The sequence below is a fragment of the Dermacentor silvarum genome, chromosome 10 (assembly GCF_013339745.2).
Source record: "Dermacentor silvarum isolate Dsil-2018 chromosome 10, BIME_Dsil_1.4, whole genome shotgun sequence".
Classification (NCBI taxonomy): Eukaryota; Metazoa; Arthropoda; class Arachnida; order Ixodida; family Ixodidae; genus Dermacentor; species Dermacentor silvarum.
Window position 1 is genome coordinate 24,636,150 of NC_051163.1, and position 12,091 is coordinate 24,648,240.

General features: G+C 50.3%; 1 protein-coding gene across 1 annotated transcript; it reads left to right on the top strand.

The window, feature by feature from the left end:
- The first annotated feature begins 6,053 nt into the window (after nt 1-6,053).
- Nucleotides 6,054-7,425, top strand: LOC125940600 (uncharacterized). The gene has a single exon (XM_049656959.1). The coding sequence runs from the start codon at nt 6,153-6,155 to the stop codon at nt 6,996-6,998; it is 846 nt and encodes a 281-aa protein (XP_049512916.1). The 5' UTR covers nt 6,054-6,152; the 3' UTR covers nt 6,999-7,425.
- The last annotated feature ends 4,666 nt before the right edge of the window (nt 7,426-12,091 follow it).

The window sequence follows — 12,091 nt, forward strand, 5'->3', positions numbered from 1 at the left end:
CGCGTGGTTTTTGTTTATTGTGTTGAATAAACTATTTTCTTTTTTTTTTTCGTTCTAAACTGCGATTTGTTCTCTCTTTGAAGCCAGCAGAAAATTAAGCCACAGAAGGGCATTCACTGTATCAATTAAAACGTGTGATTCATAAGCGAGAAGGGCTAATGATATTAAGAGGTACAAAGATATTAATCGTACGTTTCAGTTGAAACACATTTAATTGGCCCTTGTGCCGTCCTTGTCTTTATTTTATGTTTGCTTAGCCGCTCTGGTGAATCAGTGGTTAGGTAGCACGCTTGTCTCCCATCTGCGGCGGCTCCATTTCGATGGGGAGCCAAATGCCCGTGTATACTTGTAATTAGGTGCGCGTCAAAGAACTCCATGTGGTCAAACTACGGCGTTTCCCATAAGCTCTAACGTTTGCATTGGGACCTCAAAGCACATGAATCAATATGTTATGTACTTTCGGCTAGCTGGCGTTCTTTACGGCGCACATACGATTAAGTGCTGTGGGGATCGAGGTGCCTTCCCCCAGCTCGGGCGTTCTGCTCAGCTCGATCTGCGGGAACTGCCGCCGTAACGGCAACATGGCGGACTCACCTAGCGCGCCGGAGCTGATTTCCCGCGCAAAACGTGCTTCTCCCTCGTTGGGGTCGCCGCGCGAGCAGACGTCACCTGGACGCGCCCTGAGTGGCCTCCCGGGTGACGGCCCTGGGCGTCCTTTCCTTCTGAGCTCTTCCGCTGCGCGCTTCATTGGTTGGCTTCATCCAATGTTGCCACAGGCTATTTGTAGCCAAATTGGGCTAAAATTTTTGTTTGGCTGTGTTTTAGATGAGTTGGCTATGTGGCTATTTCTGCGCTACATTTTTATTTGGATCGGGAGTCGCAAAAAAAAAAAAAGCGTATTTCGAGAAGTTTGTTCTATTCAGGAAATGTGTACGGCACCACAAACGAAAAGGTGCACGTGGTGCCAGTTATGGTGTGCCGGGCCGCATCCACTCGCTGCAAGGTTCAACCCACGAAACACAAAACGTCTTGAAAACTTCTCGTAAGGGCTACAAACGACTAAAGACGTCTTGGTCTACGCGAAGACGTTAAATAGATGTTCTTGGAAATATGTAGGAGGAAGTACAGTTAATCTATTGTGTTTCAGCTGTGGGAACTTCTGGCGTCACCGGAGTATACATTGGTGAACGTCTTGGGAGCGTCTAACTCAAGAACTTTAGATGTTCTTGTCAGAAAATGTGCGACATGCTTGGGAGTGCGCGTGAAAGTTTTCGAGATTTAAAATGCGCGTGCCCGACGCGCAGCGTTAAATTCCGTGCAACTTTAACAAGCCATATACAATCCGTTAACGTCGCATCATATAGCTAGCCTTTCGCTGCTTTCCCCCTTTGGGTGAACGTGTAGAAAAAGCCTGCGGGGTTATTTTCTTTGATTCCTTTCCGATCTTATCACTCGATCGCCGCGTCGACAACGTGTTTGCCGCGCGGCCAGCAAAACTCTCCCGTGCCACGGCGCGTTGCACGATACGGGTGAGTCGTAACGACAGTGAAAGTTTAGAGAGAAAAAATGTCACAGTTTCGCCCTAAGGGCGAAGCAATGAATGCGATAGCAACACAGCAATGTCATACGAAGTAAGGTGAGCGGCTTTGGTAGCAACAACACGCAGAACTGTTGTCGACGCCATCGGCGTTTTGCCCGCGTTAGCTCAAAATGCGTGCGGCGTTGGTGACTGTTGCTGGAGCCTCTGATATAAATAGGCACTTGGTGCCGCAGCTAAACGTCGCCTCCCTTCCCTCCCCCACGGCCTCTCGCGCGTCCGAAGAAGGCGCGTTTGCTCTACATATATGGTGATTGTAAAGGAGAAAAGAGACGCCTACTTCTGCAGCCCTTAAGCGAGCACGGCGCAGAACGCGCGTTTGTTCTCCGCCGTGCGTTCACTCCCCGTGAAAGACGCGCCCCTCGCGCCCTTTCACTCGCACATACAGCGTTCGGCGCGCGGCGACGATTTCATCTCCAAATGACGTCATACGGAACCTCACGGCGACGGCGACGGCGACGCCGACGGCAGAAATCTGCTTTTGAGTGTCCATATAATTGCTATCGCAATAAAAAAAGAAAACGGCCGGGCGCACACGTGCGCGCCCGTTCAGCGTCCTTATAAGAGCCGTGCCTTCCTTTCCCTTTGCGTGAACAAGCGGTGAAGAAGCCGGAATTGCGATACCAGCTATACTTCCCTTCCTATACTTCCAGCTATACCAGCCCGTTCTTAAAGAAAGATGGTTGAACGCGAAGCTTTCTCCCATGCAAACTGAATCAAAGTCCAAAGCCACCGACCCCGCAAAGAACCCCAAAAAATGCTGAACGACCCGATGGGATGCATATGTGATTTGATTGCTTGTTTAGGATTGTATTTTTTGAATGTTGGAGTGGAATGAAGACACATTTCGTTAAGTTGCATAGCCTTTATTTTAGATCACGTAGCCATTGATTACACTCACACACTCGCACTTTCCCGGACGACTCAAGACTTGCACATTATTGCCTTGTGATCGCTGTGGTAGACGGTCAGAGGCTCTGCCGTTGCCGATACACAGAATCGGCCTTACGGGCACGATCGCGCTTACGTTCGCGTACGGCAGCCTCTTCACCTGCCGTGCGCTGCACCCACGGCCTATACCCATGGTGACGGCCGGGAATGCATTGCGTGAAGCGCGTAATACAATGCAGATATATACAGTTCGTCTGGGTAGCGTGGCGTTTCAGTTCCCATTGTCCTTATCGGTACAACTGCGAATGTAAGCTGTAGTGTTTTACGATACGTATGTCGTGCGCCGTTGTTCTTTTGCTGTGCGCAGATAGTTCCATTGTGTAAGTTGGCTTTCCTGCAGTGCGTTTTCTCCGCTCAGGGACGAATCAGTGAGACATGGAAAGCGTCGCTTCACAAATCTAAACGATGAAAACTGTGCGCGCACACAGGGGGGCGACGTTTGAATATTGCACCATTTCCCGCTGGTTCCGTACGCGGCCGGCCGATGCACTGCGTTACAGCGATAAAGAAAATAGTGCGTCAAAGAAGCTAAGCATAAAACTTTCATGCACTGGCAAATCACATAAACTGTTGAGTAATACCACTATACTACAAAATATGTTAATGAATATTACAATAAATTTCGATGGAAGCGTGTATTCGTATGCGCTTACTTGTATGAATGCGCGTTTGCGCGACTGACTCACTGGCGCATTCCGGGAGTTTGTACGTGCGGCGTATGCGTGCAGTTTCTTGAGTTTGCTGCGTATTCTGCGTTCTTAGTTTGCCTCTCTGTGACCTCTTTGGTATATTCGCACTTGTTGCTCCCTTTTTATGGGCTTCTCGTTGCCTTGAAGGTCACCATGATCGCCTCCGACTCAGCCACATCAGAGGTGAGTGACTGTTTCGAATTCCCCTTGCTCCTTCATTGCGACGCGATCAACAAAAGCGCGAAAGTGCGTACAGCGCCAGTGCGTGTCTTCCGCGCGCCTCTATGCTCGCTTTCATTACTAGCACTCCCCTTCCGTTCCGAGAATTGGCTATACAGCACTAGAATTGTGATATTGAACACGGCATACCTTCCAACTCTCCCGAATTGCCCGGGAGCCTCCCGAACTGTTCTCGCATCTCCCGATTGTACGGACGCGGCCTCAAATCTCCCGAAAGGTAGCCGCCACACCACCGCGTTCTTTTTTTTTTTTTCCTTTTTATTACGCTCTGTAATATAACCATGCGAGAAATTTAAGCGGCACGCGAGCAGTTAGTCACCAGCATGCACCTTGAATCGTGGTAGCGGCGGCCGGTACCACCACGATCGCGAGCAACCGAAGGGCGCTGCCTAATTGGATTTTCCGCATTGGCTCGTCTGGGGCTGGGTTGCGCGTTTTTAGCAATCCAGTCGTTATATGACCGTGAGTGCGTTATATAGGCTTCAGTTGGCTTTGTCAGGTTGTCGAGTGAAGTGCGAATGCCGAACTAATCATTGTTTCCCCGAGTTTACCATATTTCCCGGTCTATAATTCGCACTTTTTGCGTAAGACGCACCCCCCCTCAAAACGGCAGTCTTTCCGAAAAAAAAAAAAAAAAAACATATATAAGACGCACCTGTTCGTTCGGTATATAAGCGATTAAAAAAAAATGTTAGTGACGTTTCACTCCGTGAATATTTCCACTCCAGGCGCATTTCTGCCGTCGTGGTTGTCGCGGTGTTGCGTATAAGTCCAAGGGCGATAACATCGTCCCCGCGCGCGGTATGTTGTATGTGCGTGTGAAAGCGTCCGGCGGTGAGCCGAATCGCGCACAAGGGAAGAAAACTGGAAGGCAGCGCGGGAGGTAGGGAGGGAGGGGGGGGGGGGGGGGCGGGAGGCTTGTTCTCTGGTAGCAACTGAGTAGTTTGCGCAGCGGCGCGCCCCATATCTTGACAGCGATCTGCAGATGCGACGAATTCGCGGCCGGCGGCCGCTTGCGTTGCTGCTCCGTCCTTCTCGCACAGCGCTCGGGAACCCGATCGCGAGAAGAACGTACCCGGCACCTCGATAGCGGGCACAGAACCCGTAGCAATTAAGTCAACCAGCGCGCGTCGCGTGGCCGATTTTGACGGCAGTTTTTCCGGAAAAAAAAAGAAAAACGTACATAAGTCGCACCGTTCTATAAGACGCACCGACAGAAAATTAAGAGAAAAAAAAGCGCGTCTTATACACCGGGAAGTACGGTCGTTGGAACGATTGATGGCAATTTCAGAAGCCAAGATTAAGTACTTAAGTTTTTTTTTTTTCATAAAAGTAGGCGTGGCTACCTACTACGACTACTACTACTACTACTACTACTACTACTACTACTACTACTACTACTACTACAGAGGAGGGACAGACTCACACCCTAAGGAGCTTCGCCCCCTAAAAAAAATATTCCGAAAGTTGTGTCCGTAGCGCGGAATCGAACCCTGGCAGGGACCCCTCGCTTCCGAACGCGCGGCGCTAACCACTACGCCACGAAGCGCACATGGACACACGCACCACGATGACAATAAATACCCAACATTAACGAAAGACTGCGCGTTTCTAACGCGTTTGTGCTAGCGCGTTACGGCCCGTGTAAGAAGCTGGTGTAAGACGCTGTGGCCTCTCCGCCTTACCCCCGTATTCATAAACGCTCCTCGACTTGACTTGCCACCGCCTTGGGCAGCGCGTTCGAAACGCGTTGCAAGGCGGTGGCAAGTCAAGTTCAAGTCGAGGAGCGTTTATGAATACGGGGGTTATACTCTCTCAGCAGTCATGTGATGGCGTCGGCAAACGCGGTGCACGTTCCGGCATGTGTAAACGGCTGCGTAAGACGCTGTGGCCTCTCCCCCTTACAAGAGAGTACTGCACGTTTCTAACGCGTTTGTGCTAGCGTCCCCTTAAGCGGGAGATGGTGCAATTATAATGAAGGGCGCTGTTATAAAATAGGAATGACTTCACATATGGCGCGTGTCTTTGGTGGAAGTCAATCGTTCGATTTCGTGCGGCGAGACTGGGCGAATTACACGGAAGATTCACGGTTTACCGATGATTCCCTCCGGAGCTTCGCCCACTCATCATCATTCACCCCGCGGATATGCGGTGTTTTTTTTTTTTTTTTTCTCAGATCTCGTGCGCCGTAAGATTTTGGGGCTGCGCTGTTTGAGCCAGCCCCAAAATCTTACAGGACGGTACGCCGAAGTACCCGAAACGGACGGTACGCCTAAAAACGGTACCGAAACCGTTTCTTGAAATTCTTGAAACGGACGGTACGCCGAAACAGGACGGTACGCCGAAGTATACTGGGCAATCAATCGGCTTCGTTAAAGCGCGTCCGCGCGGGAAAGAAGTTTCAGCCTGAGACCGTAGTTAAAAATAGAAAAACGAAACCGGACCCGACGCCAAGCGACGCAGCTGTCATCATCAGCAGTCTTTCATCCGGGGCCCGCGCTTTGCAACGACGAACGCTCATTAGTCGCAACGGCGAACGCTCATTCGTCGTTCGTCCAGCATGTTTGAAAGCAGATTCCTTTATTCTATGTAGACGCGTGGTAGACGTTGGACGACAAACTGCGCAACGCTGTCCTCGTGGTTGTGCTTACGGTCCCTGCACGTACGATAATCTCATGGCTGATTTCAACGACGAGGCCACTCCTGCGAGCAGTGACATGACGCCAGGCCGTGCCGCGCCGTACGACGGAATCCCGATACAAGTGCGCAGTTACAACACACACGGCACGTTCGTTGACGTTCCGGTGGACCTTCGTGGTACGCCGCAGCCGATTCTTCGCGTCCCCTGGGGACTGGCGGTGACCAGCATGCCGAATGGAGGGATAAACGCAACGCCCCAGAGACTGTTTGTCGTGCAGACCAGCCCTTATTACGGCATCATGCTAGCTGCCTACGAAGCGCTCCAACTTGTCGCTCCGTCCGCCTATGGAGAGATGGAACTGGGCGAGCATGTTCCGATTCAGGTAATACCACGCCAGATAATCAGTGCCGTGCCTGTGATTCTCGCTGCGGGGCAGGGTCAACCCCAGACTCTCACGCTTACCCCAGTTGGCCAGTTTCCGATGCTTGTCCGGGTATTACCGGCTATGCCGGTTCAACACATTGGTGTGTCCAATGCCGCCGCCTTACACGTATTCCCGATACCAGTTTCATCTGACGCCGAAGCAGTGCCGCAAACGCCGGAGATGGCGCTGATGGGGATGCCAGCTGCTCAGGCAATGAAGAAGCCGTCAGAGTGGACGGTGAACGAGGTCGCGGAGTTTATTATGCAAATTTCGGGATGCGCTGGCTTTGACCAAGTGTTCCGCGCTCACCGGATTGATGGCAACGCATTGCTGCTCTTGTGCGAACATCACCTTATCACGGTCATGAACATCCCCCTTGGCGCTGCCCTCAAGATCCGCTCGGCAATAAAGTGGCTGCGACGTAAGGAGAAGGAAGGACCAGTGGGTCCCGAGTGAACGTTTACCTACTCGCCTCCTATTATGCTGAGTATATGGAGCATTGCTTCTTTCGCCGACAGCAAGTCCGGCTGTTAATTCACATTTCACGGCCAAATCGCGCATAGACGCTAGTCGCGATCGGCGCTCAGCTGCAGCGCCTGTAATGTGGCCGCATTATTTACTCTGTTCAGCGTTGCAGTGTGTTACAAGGCATTGGTTACTCTAATGGTGGCCGAAGGCGGCGCCATGCTTTTATTTTGCGAAATAAATTATTTTATTGGTCGTGTTCCCTCGCCGTCTCCTTTTGTAACATTCGTTAATGGACACTGGTATTACGGTACCCGATGGCCACTCGGGTCCCTCAGGTGCTGTCTGTGGTATTCCCGTTCGACCACTTTGGAAGACTCCTGCATGGCGTATAAGCTCCAGGAACGCCGCCTCACTGAAGCGACGATCATCCTGTCTGCACAGGTAAACTATGTGACTGACTGCATGCCACATGAAAATGATTCCGAAATAAGGCGTTTCAATCCTTTCGTCACATTGACTTGCCCTTGTATAGCCAGTCGATGCATTCAAAACATCTCGCATAGTGATGGAGAATGTGATTGCTTCGGAAGATAAGGCGATCGTCGCAATTGATAAGCGCTTAGCGAATACCATAAGGCTACCATCATTGTTCACACAGAGAAACAACGAACTTTTTTTTTATTCGCTTGGGTTTCCACGCCGCATAACGTCAGTATGAAACGTCAGTGTAGTATAACGTCAGTGTAGTCATGCAGGCCCGTTTCATAGAGATAATGCAACAGTGACTTATAAAATGTGTTGTCCATAATCCATCTTCCATAATGGAATCCTTCAGCTTGGTCACTCTTCAAGTTTACACCTGTGTGTACACTTTCGCGAATTGTCCTTGCCCCAGGGCACGTCCAAAGTATATGGCGGGCATCCGCTGCAGACGCAGGAGCGGAGCGCTTCGGAGACTGGACAAAGTGTTCGTATGGTTGACCCCAAGCACAAGTGATGGCTGGTGTAAGGAGCGGCCCGGCCCGAGAGAGACTTTCTCCACCCGAGAAAGATTGTGGGGGAAATGAGCAGACACGCGGGGGGATGAGGGCACGCGTGTCACGAGCATATTGCCACGCGAGCATATTGTTTTTAGTACAGTGTAGTAGCCACCAGTAAATTCTTCGTTACTGATATTTAATTAGGTAATTTAGTAATTAGTAATTGATGATCTAACTCGAGAAGTACTGTCCTGATTATCAAAGTGTCAATGAGAAAATTGTAGAGCAACATGAAAAAAAAAAAAAAAAAAAACGCTTAACCTTGCACTCGGCCGCGCAACGCTTGAAACAGCGAAGCTGGGCGATCGTATATATCCCAGCATTTTCCGGAAGTGCGCGCGAACTTTTCATCTTATTCGTCATGATTATGATAATTTATTTTCGCGCGTCTCGGACTTACGGCCGTCACTGCGCGTTGCATAGCGCAGCTTCCAACACCGACACAGCGTTCCAATGCCGACACCGCGTTCCAGGAGACCCGCTCCATGAATGCGTCTCTCTCTCGCTCTCAGAGCGCGCAAAACCTCTTCACCTCGCAGAGCACGAGCGCACGAACGCGCCATGCAGCTGTGGGCGAAGAACGCTCGAACGCAATCATATGAATGTATGTAGTATGTATGAAGTATTTGCTTCTAACCGAAAAACTACTACTACTAAGTGCAACTTGTACCTCGGCAACACACAAATTCAACAAATTAGTAGTTATAAATATCTAGGAATAAGTCTCGACTCGTCGCTAGACTGGGCTCCACATATTGAACAAGTAACTAAAAAAATATGCTTTTGTTTGTTATACTAAATTAGAGGCACGGAAACATTTCCATCCTCAAAACATTACGGCTCATTTATTTCAGCATTTTTCACTGCCATTTAACATATTGCATCGAATCTTGGGGTTTCACCTACGCCTCGTACATTGATCCTTTAATCAAAATTCAGAAACGTGTGGTGAGAATAATTACATCGGCCGCTAAGGACTCGCCCTCTGCACAGCTTTTTGCACAATTAAATATAATGCCACTTATCCAAGCTCGGGACTATAACACAGCTATACTAATCCACAGAATACTAACCGCGACTCTCATCAATATTTATCAGGCCTACAAGGGACACTAGACAAGCTGAGCGTAATAAATTCAACTTGCCGAAAGCTCATAATATGTACGGTCAACGTTCCCTATCATTTGTCGGTGCAAAAATCTGGAATGAAATACCCAGCTTAATAAGAAAACTTCCAAATGCTATTGCATCATTAAAACATCACTTTAAAGCGGGTATATAGTATTACCTACTTTTGCTTTTTGCTTTGGATCGCAATTTATGCTGACGTTTATGGTATGAATCCAAAACTAGCCACATAGGCTAAGGATCCAGATGATACTGTCAACCATTTTATAGTATATTATGCTTGAATGAAGATTTCTTCTTTCTCCTTCTTCTTCATTATCGGCTATTCCCAGATAGGAAGGCAGCCATTGAAACGTGAATGAAGATTTCTTCTTTCTTCTTCTTCTTCATTATCGGCTATTCCCAGATAGGAAGGCAGCCATTGAAACGTGATGGTGACCCCCGTGGCAGCCAATGCTGAGAACTTCGAGCTGAGCAAGGCCCCCGTAAGCCCTGATCGGCGGTGATGTGGCTCTGGAGCACTGGCTTCGAGTCGCAGAGCACTGCCACCCGTTGCCCAGGAGGGTCCTTAGCCAGGACAACGGCGGCTAGGTGGAGCCCCGCTAGTTCTGCCGTGGTGGAGTTGGCGGCGAAGGGAATCCGACATTGTCTGTTGACCGCCCTAGCCGGGATGGTGCAGGCTCCTGCGGCCGATCCGTTCGCCAGGACTGATCCATCTGTGTAGACCAGCAGACTTCCAGCTTCTCTCGGAGTTTGCAGGCTGCAACCTGTTACAGTGCTGCAGCTGGTGTCTGTCGGTTAGTCGCTCCATTGAACGAGAGGTGGACGTGCGCTGGTCGATGGTGTGGTGGAGGCAGGGCGATTGTCACAGCGGGGTCCATGTTCACCTGCTCGTACAGCAGGCACAGACATCCCGTCTGCTAGAATGGCTGGCTGCTTGATGTGCGCCATCCTCCGGCCCTCAATAAGCCCTCAATAAGCACCCGCAAAGGAGTGAGGGAGGCTGAATACGCGGCAACATGCTGAAGTGCGCGCTAGGGGTGCTAGGGAGGGGGGGGGGGGGGGGCAGGTGCGCGGGCATCTCTTCCTCTAGCCCGGCCGTGCCTGTTCATGGCTATCCGCTCTGCTGAGCACGTGCACCGCCGTGCAAAGGCACCGCCGAGCACGTGCACGTGGTGGGTGCAAAGGTAGGGTAGCCGAGATACGTAAAGCGCGTAAAGCTTGCCGCTTTACGCGCGTGGTCTTACCGCGGGCCCAGTGTTGTAGGTCGCGTAGTCTCAAGTTTCGGGGACGCGTTGGAGCGAGACGCAGCACAATGAAGTGGTCGCATTCCGAGACCGGCGCTCTTCATCATGCCAGCGTTGTGACAGCGAGTGTTCGCGGTCATCGAGGGCTAGCTGTCCATCTTTGCCTGTGCGCGCGTGACACCGTGCTTGGTAATCTAAATAGTATGCGAATGTTTACTGTAATTAATACGGCTGATAAAACTACGAGCCTTAACTCGCGTAGCTATCTAGTACTTTTCTATCACTATCAATGCTTCGCCTTTTGGGCAAATAGCGACTGTTTTCTTGGCACTTCTCGAGTTCCGCCATTTTGTCAGATTCGCAACCGTGTCATCGCTGATTCACCCACAGGGCTGCTAGAATAGCCTGTTGACGTTACGAGTCTGATTGACTCGTAACGTCAACATAGCGTAATTCGGCTGTGTCGACCATAGCACCCCCCTGGTTTTCTCGCAATTTGTTTTAATGCGAAATGATTATATGCCCCATTATACGCGAAAATACGGCGTTGTCGTCGGCGGCGTGACCGAAAAATGGTACCAAAAATGGCCGACGGCGCGAAGAGTAAAAACACGCCAAAAATGATCGGATTGACGTCAAATTCGTGAGACAGATTTCTGTAAACAAAGTCAAATAACGGAATTAAAAATTTGGAACATTTCGGTTTGGGCGGGAATTGAATCCGCGCCCTAAGGGTTCGAGACGAGTACGCCTTCCTGACGCCACGGTGGCTCCACGTTTATAGTTGAGTAAAGTTGTGCCTAGTGTGTGCATCATTGCACACGTCACGTAACTGCTTCCGTCACTGCCTCCCACGTGTCACTTGCTCTTCGGATTTCATCGGTGCTGTGTCTACTGCGATGCACTCTCGATGCCAAATCATGAGTGTATAAAATGAGGTGTGCCTAGTGCGCGCGTAATTGCACGTCACGTCGCTGCCTCCAGCGCGTCACTTGCTCTTCGGATTTCATCGGTGCTGTGTCTACTGGGATGCTCTCCGAAGTGTCTACCTCAGCGGCAGCTGTGAAACGTGGTCGCACACAGGACGCGACGTTTCAATATTGGACCATTTCGCGCGGGTTCCGTGCGCGGCCGGCTGATGCACTGCGTTACAGCGATAAAGAAAATAGTTCGTCAAAGAAGCTAGGCATAAAACTTTCATGCACTTGCAAACCACAGAAATTGTTAAGTAATACCACTATACTACAAAATTCGTTGATAAATATTACAATTAATGTCGGTGAAAGCGTGTATTTGTATGCGCGTACTTAATTGTATGAATGCGCGTTTGCGCTACTGACTCTCTGGCGCATTCCGGGAGTTTGTACGTGCGGCGTGCAGTTTCCTTGAGTTTGCTGCGTATTTTGCGCTCTTAGTTTGCCTCTCTGTGACCTCTTTGGTATATTCGCACTTGTTGCTCCCTTTTTATGGGCTTCTCGTTGCCTCGGAGGTCACCATGATCGCCTCCGACTCCGCCACATGAAAGGTGAGTGATTGTTTCGAATTCCCCTTGCTCGTTCATTGCGACGCGATCAACAAAAGCGCGAAAGCGCCTACAGCGCCTGTGCGTGTCGTCAGCGCGCCTCTATGCTCGCTTTCATTACTAGCACTCCACTTTCGATCCGAG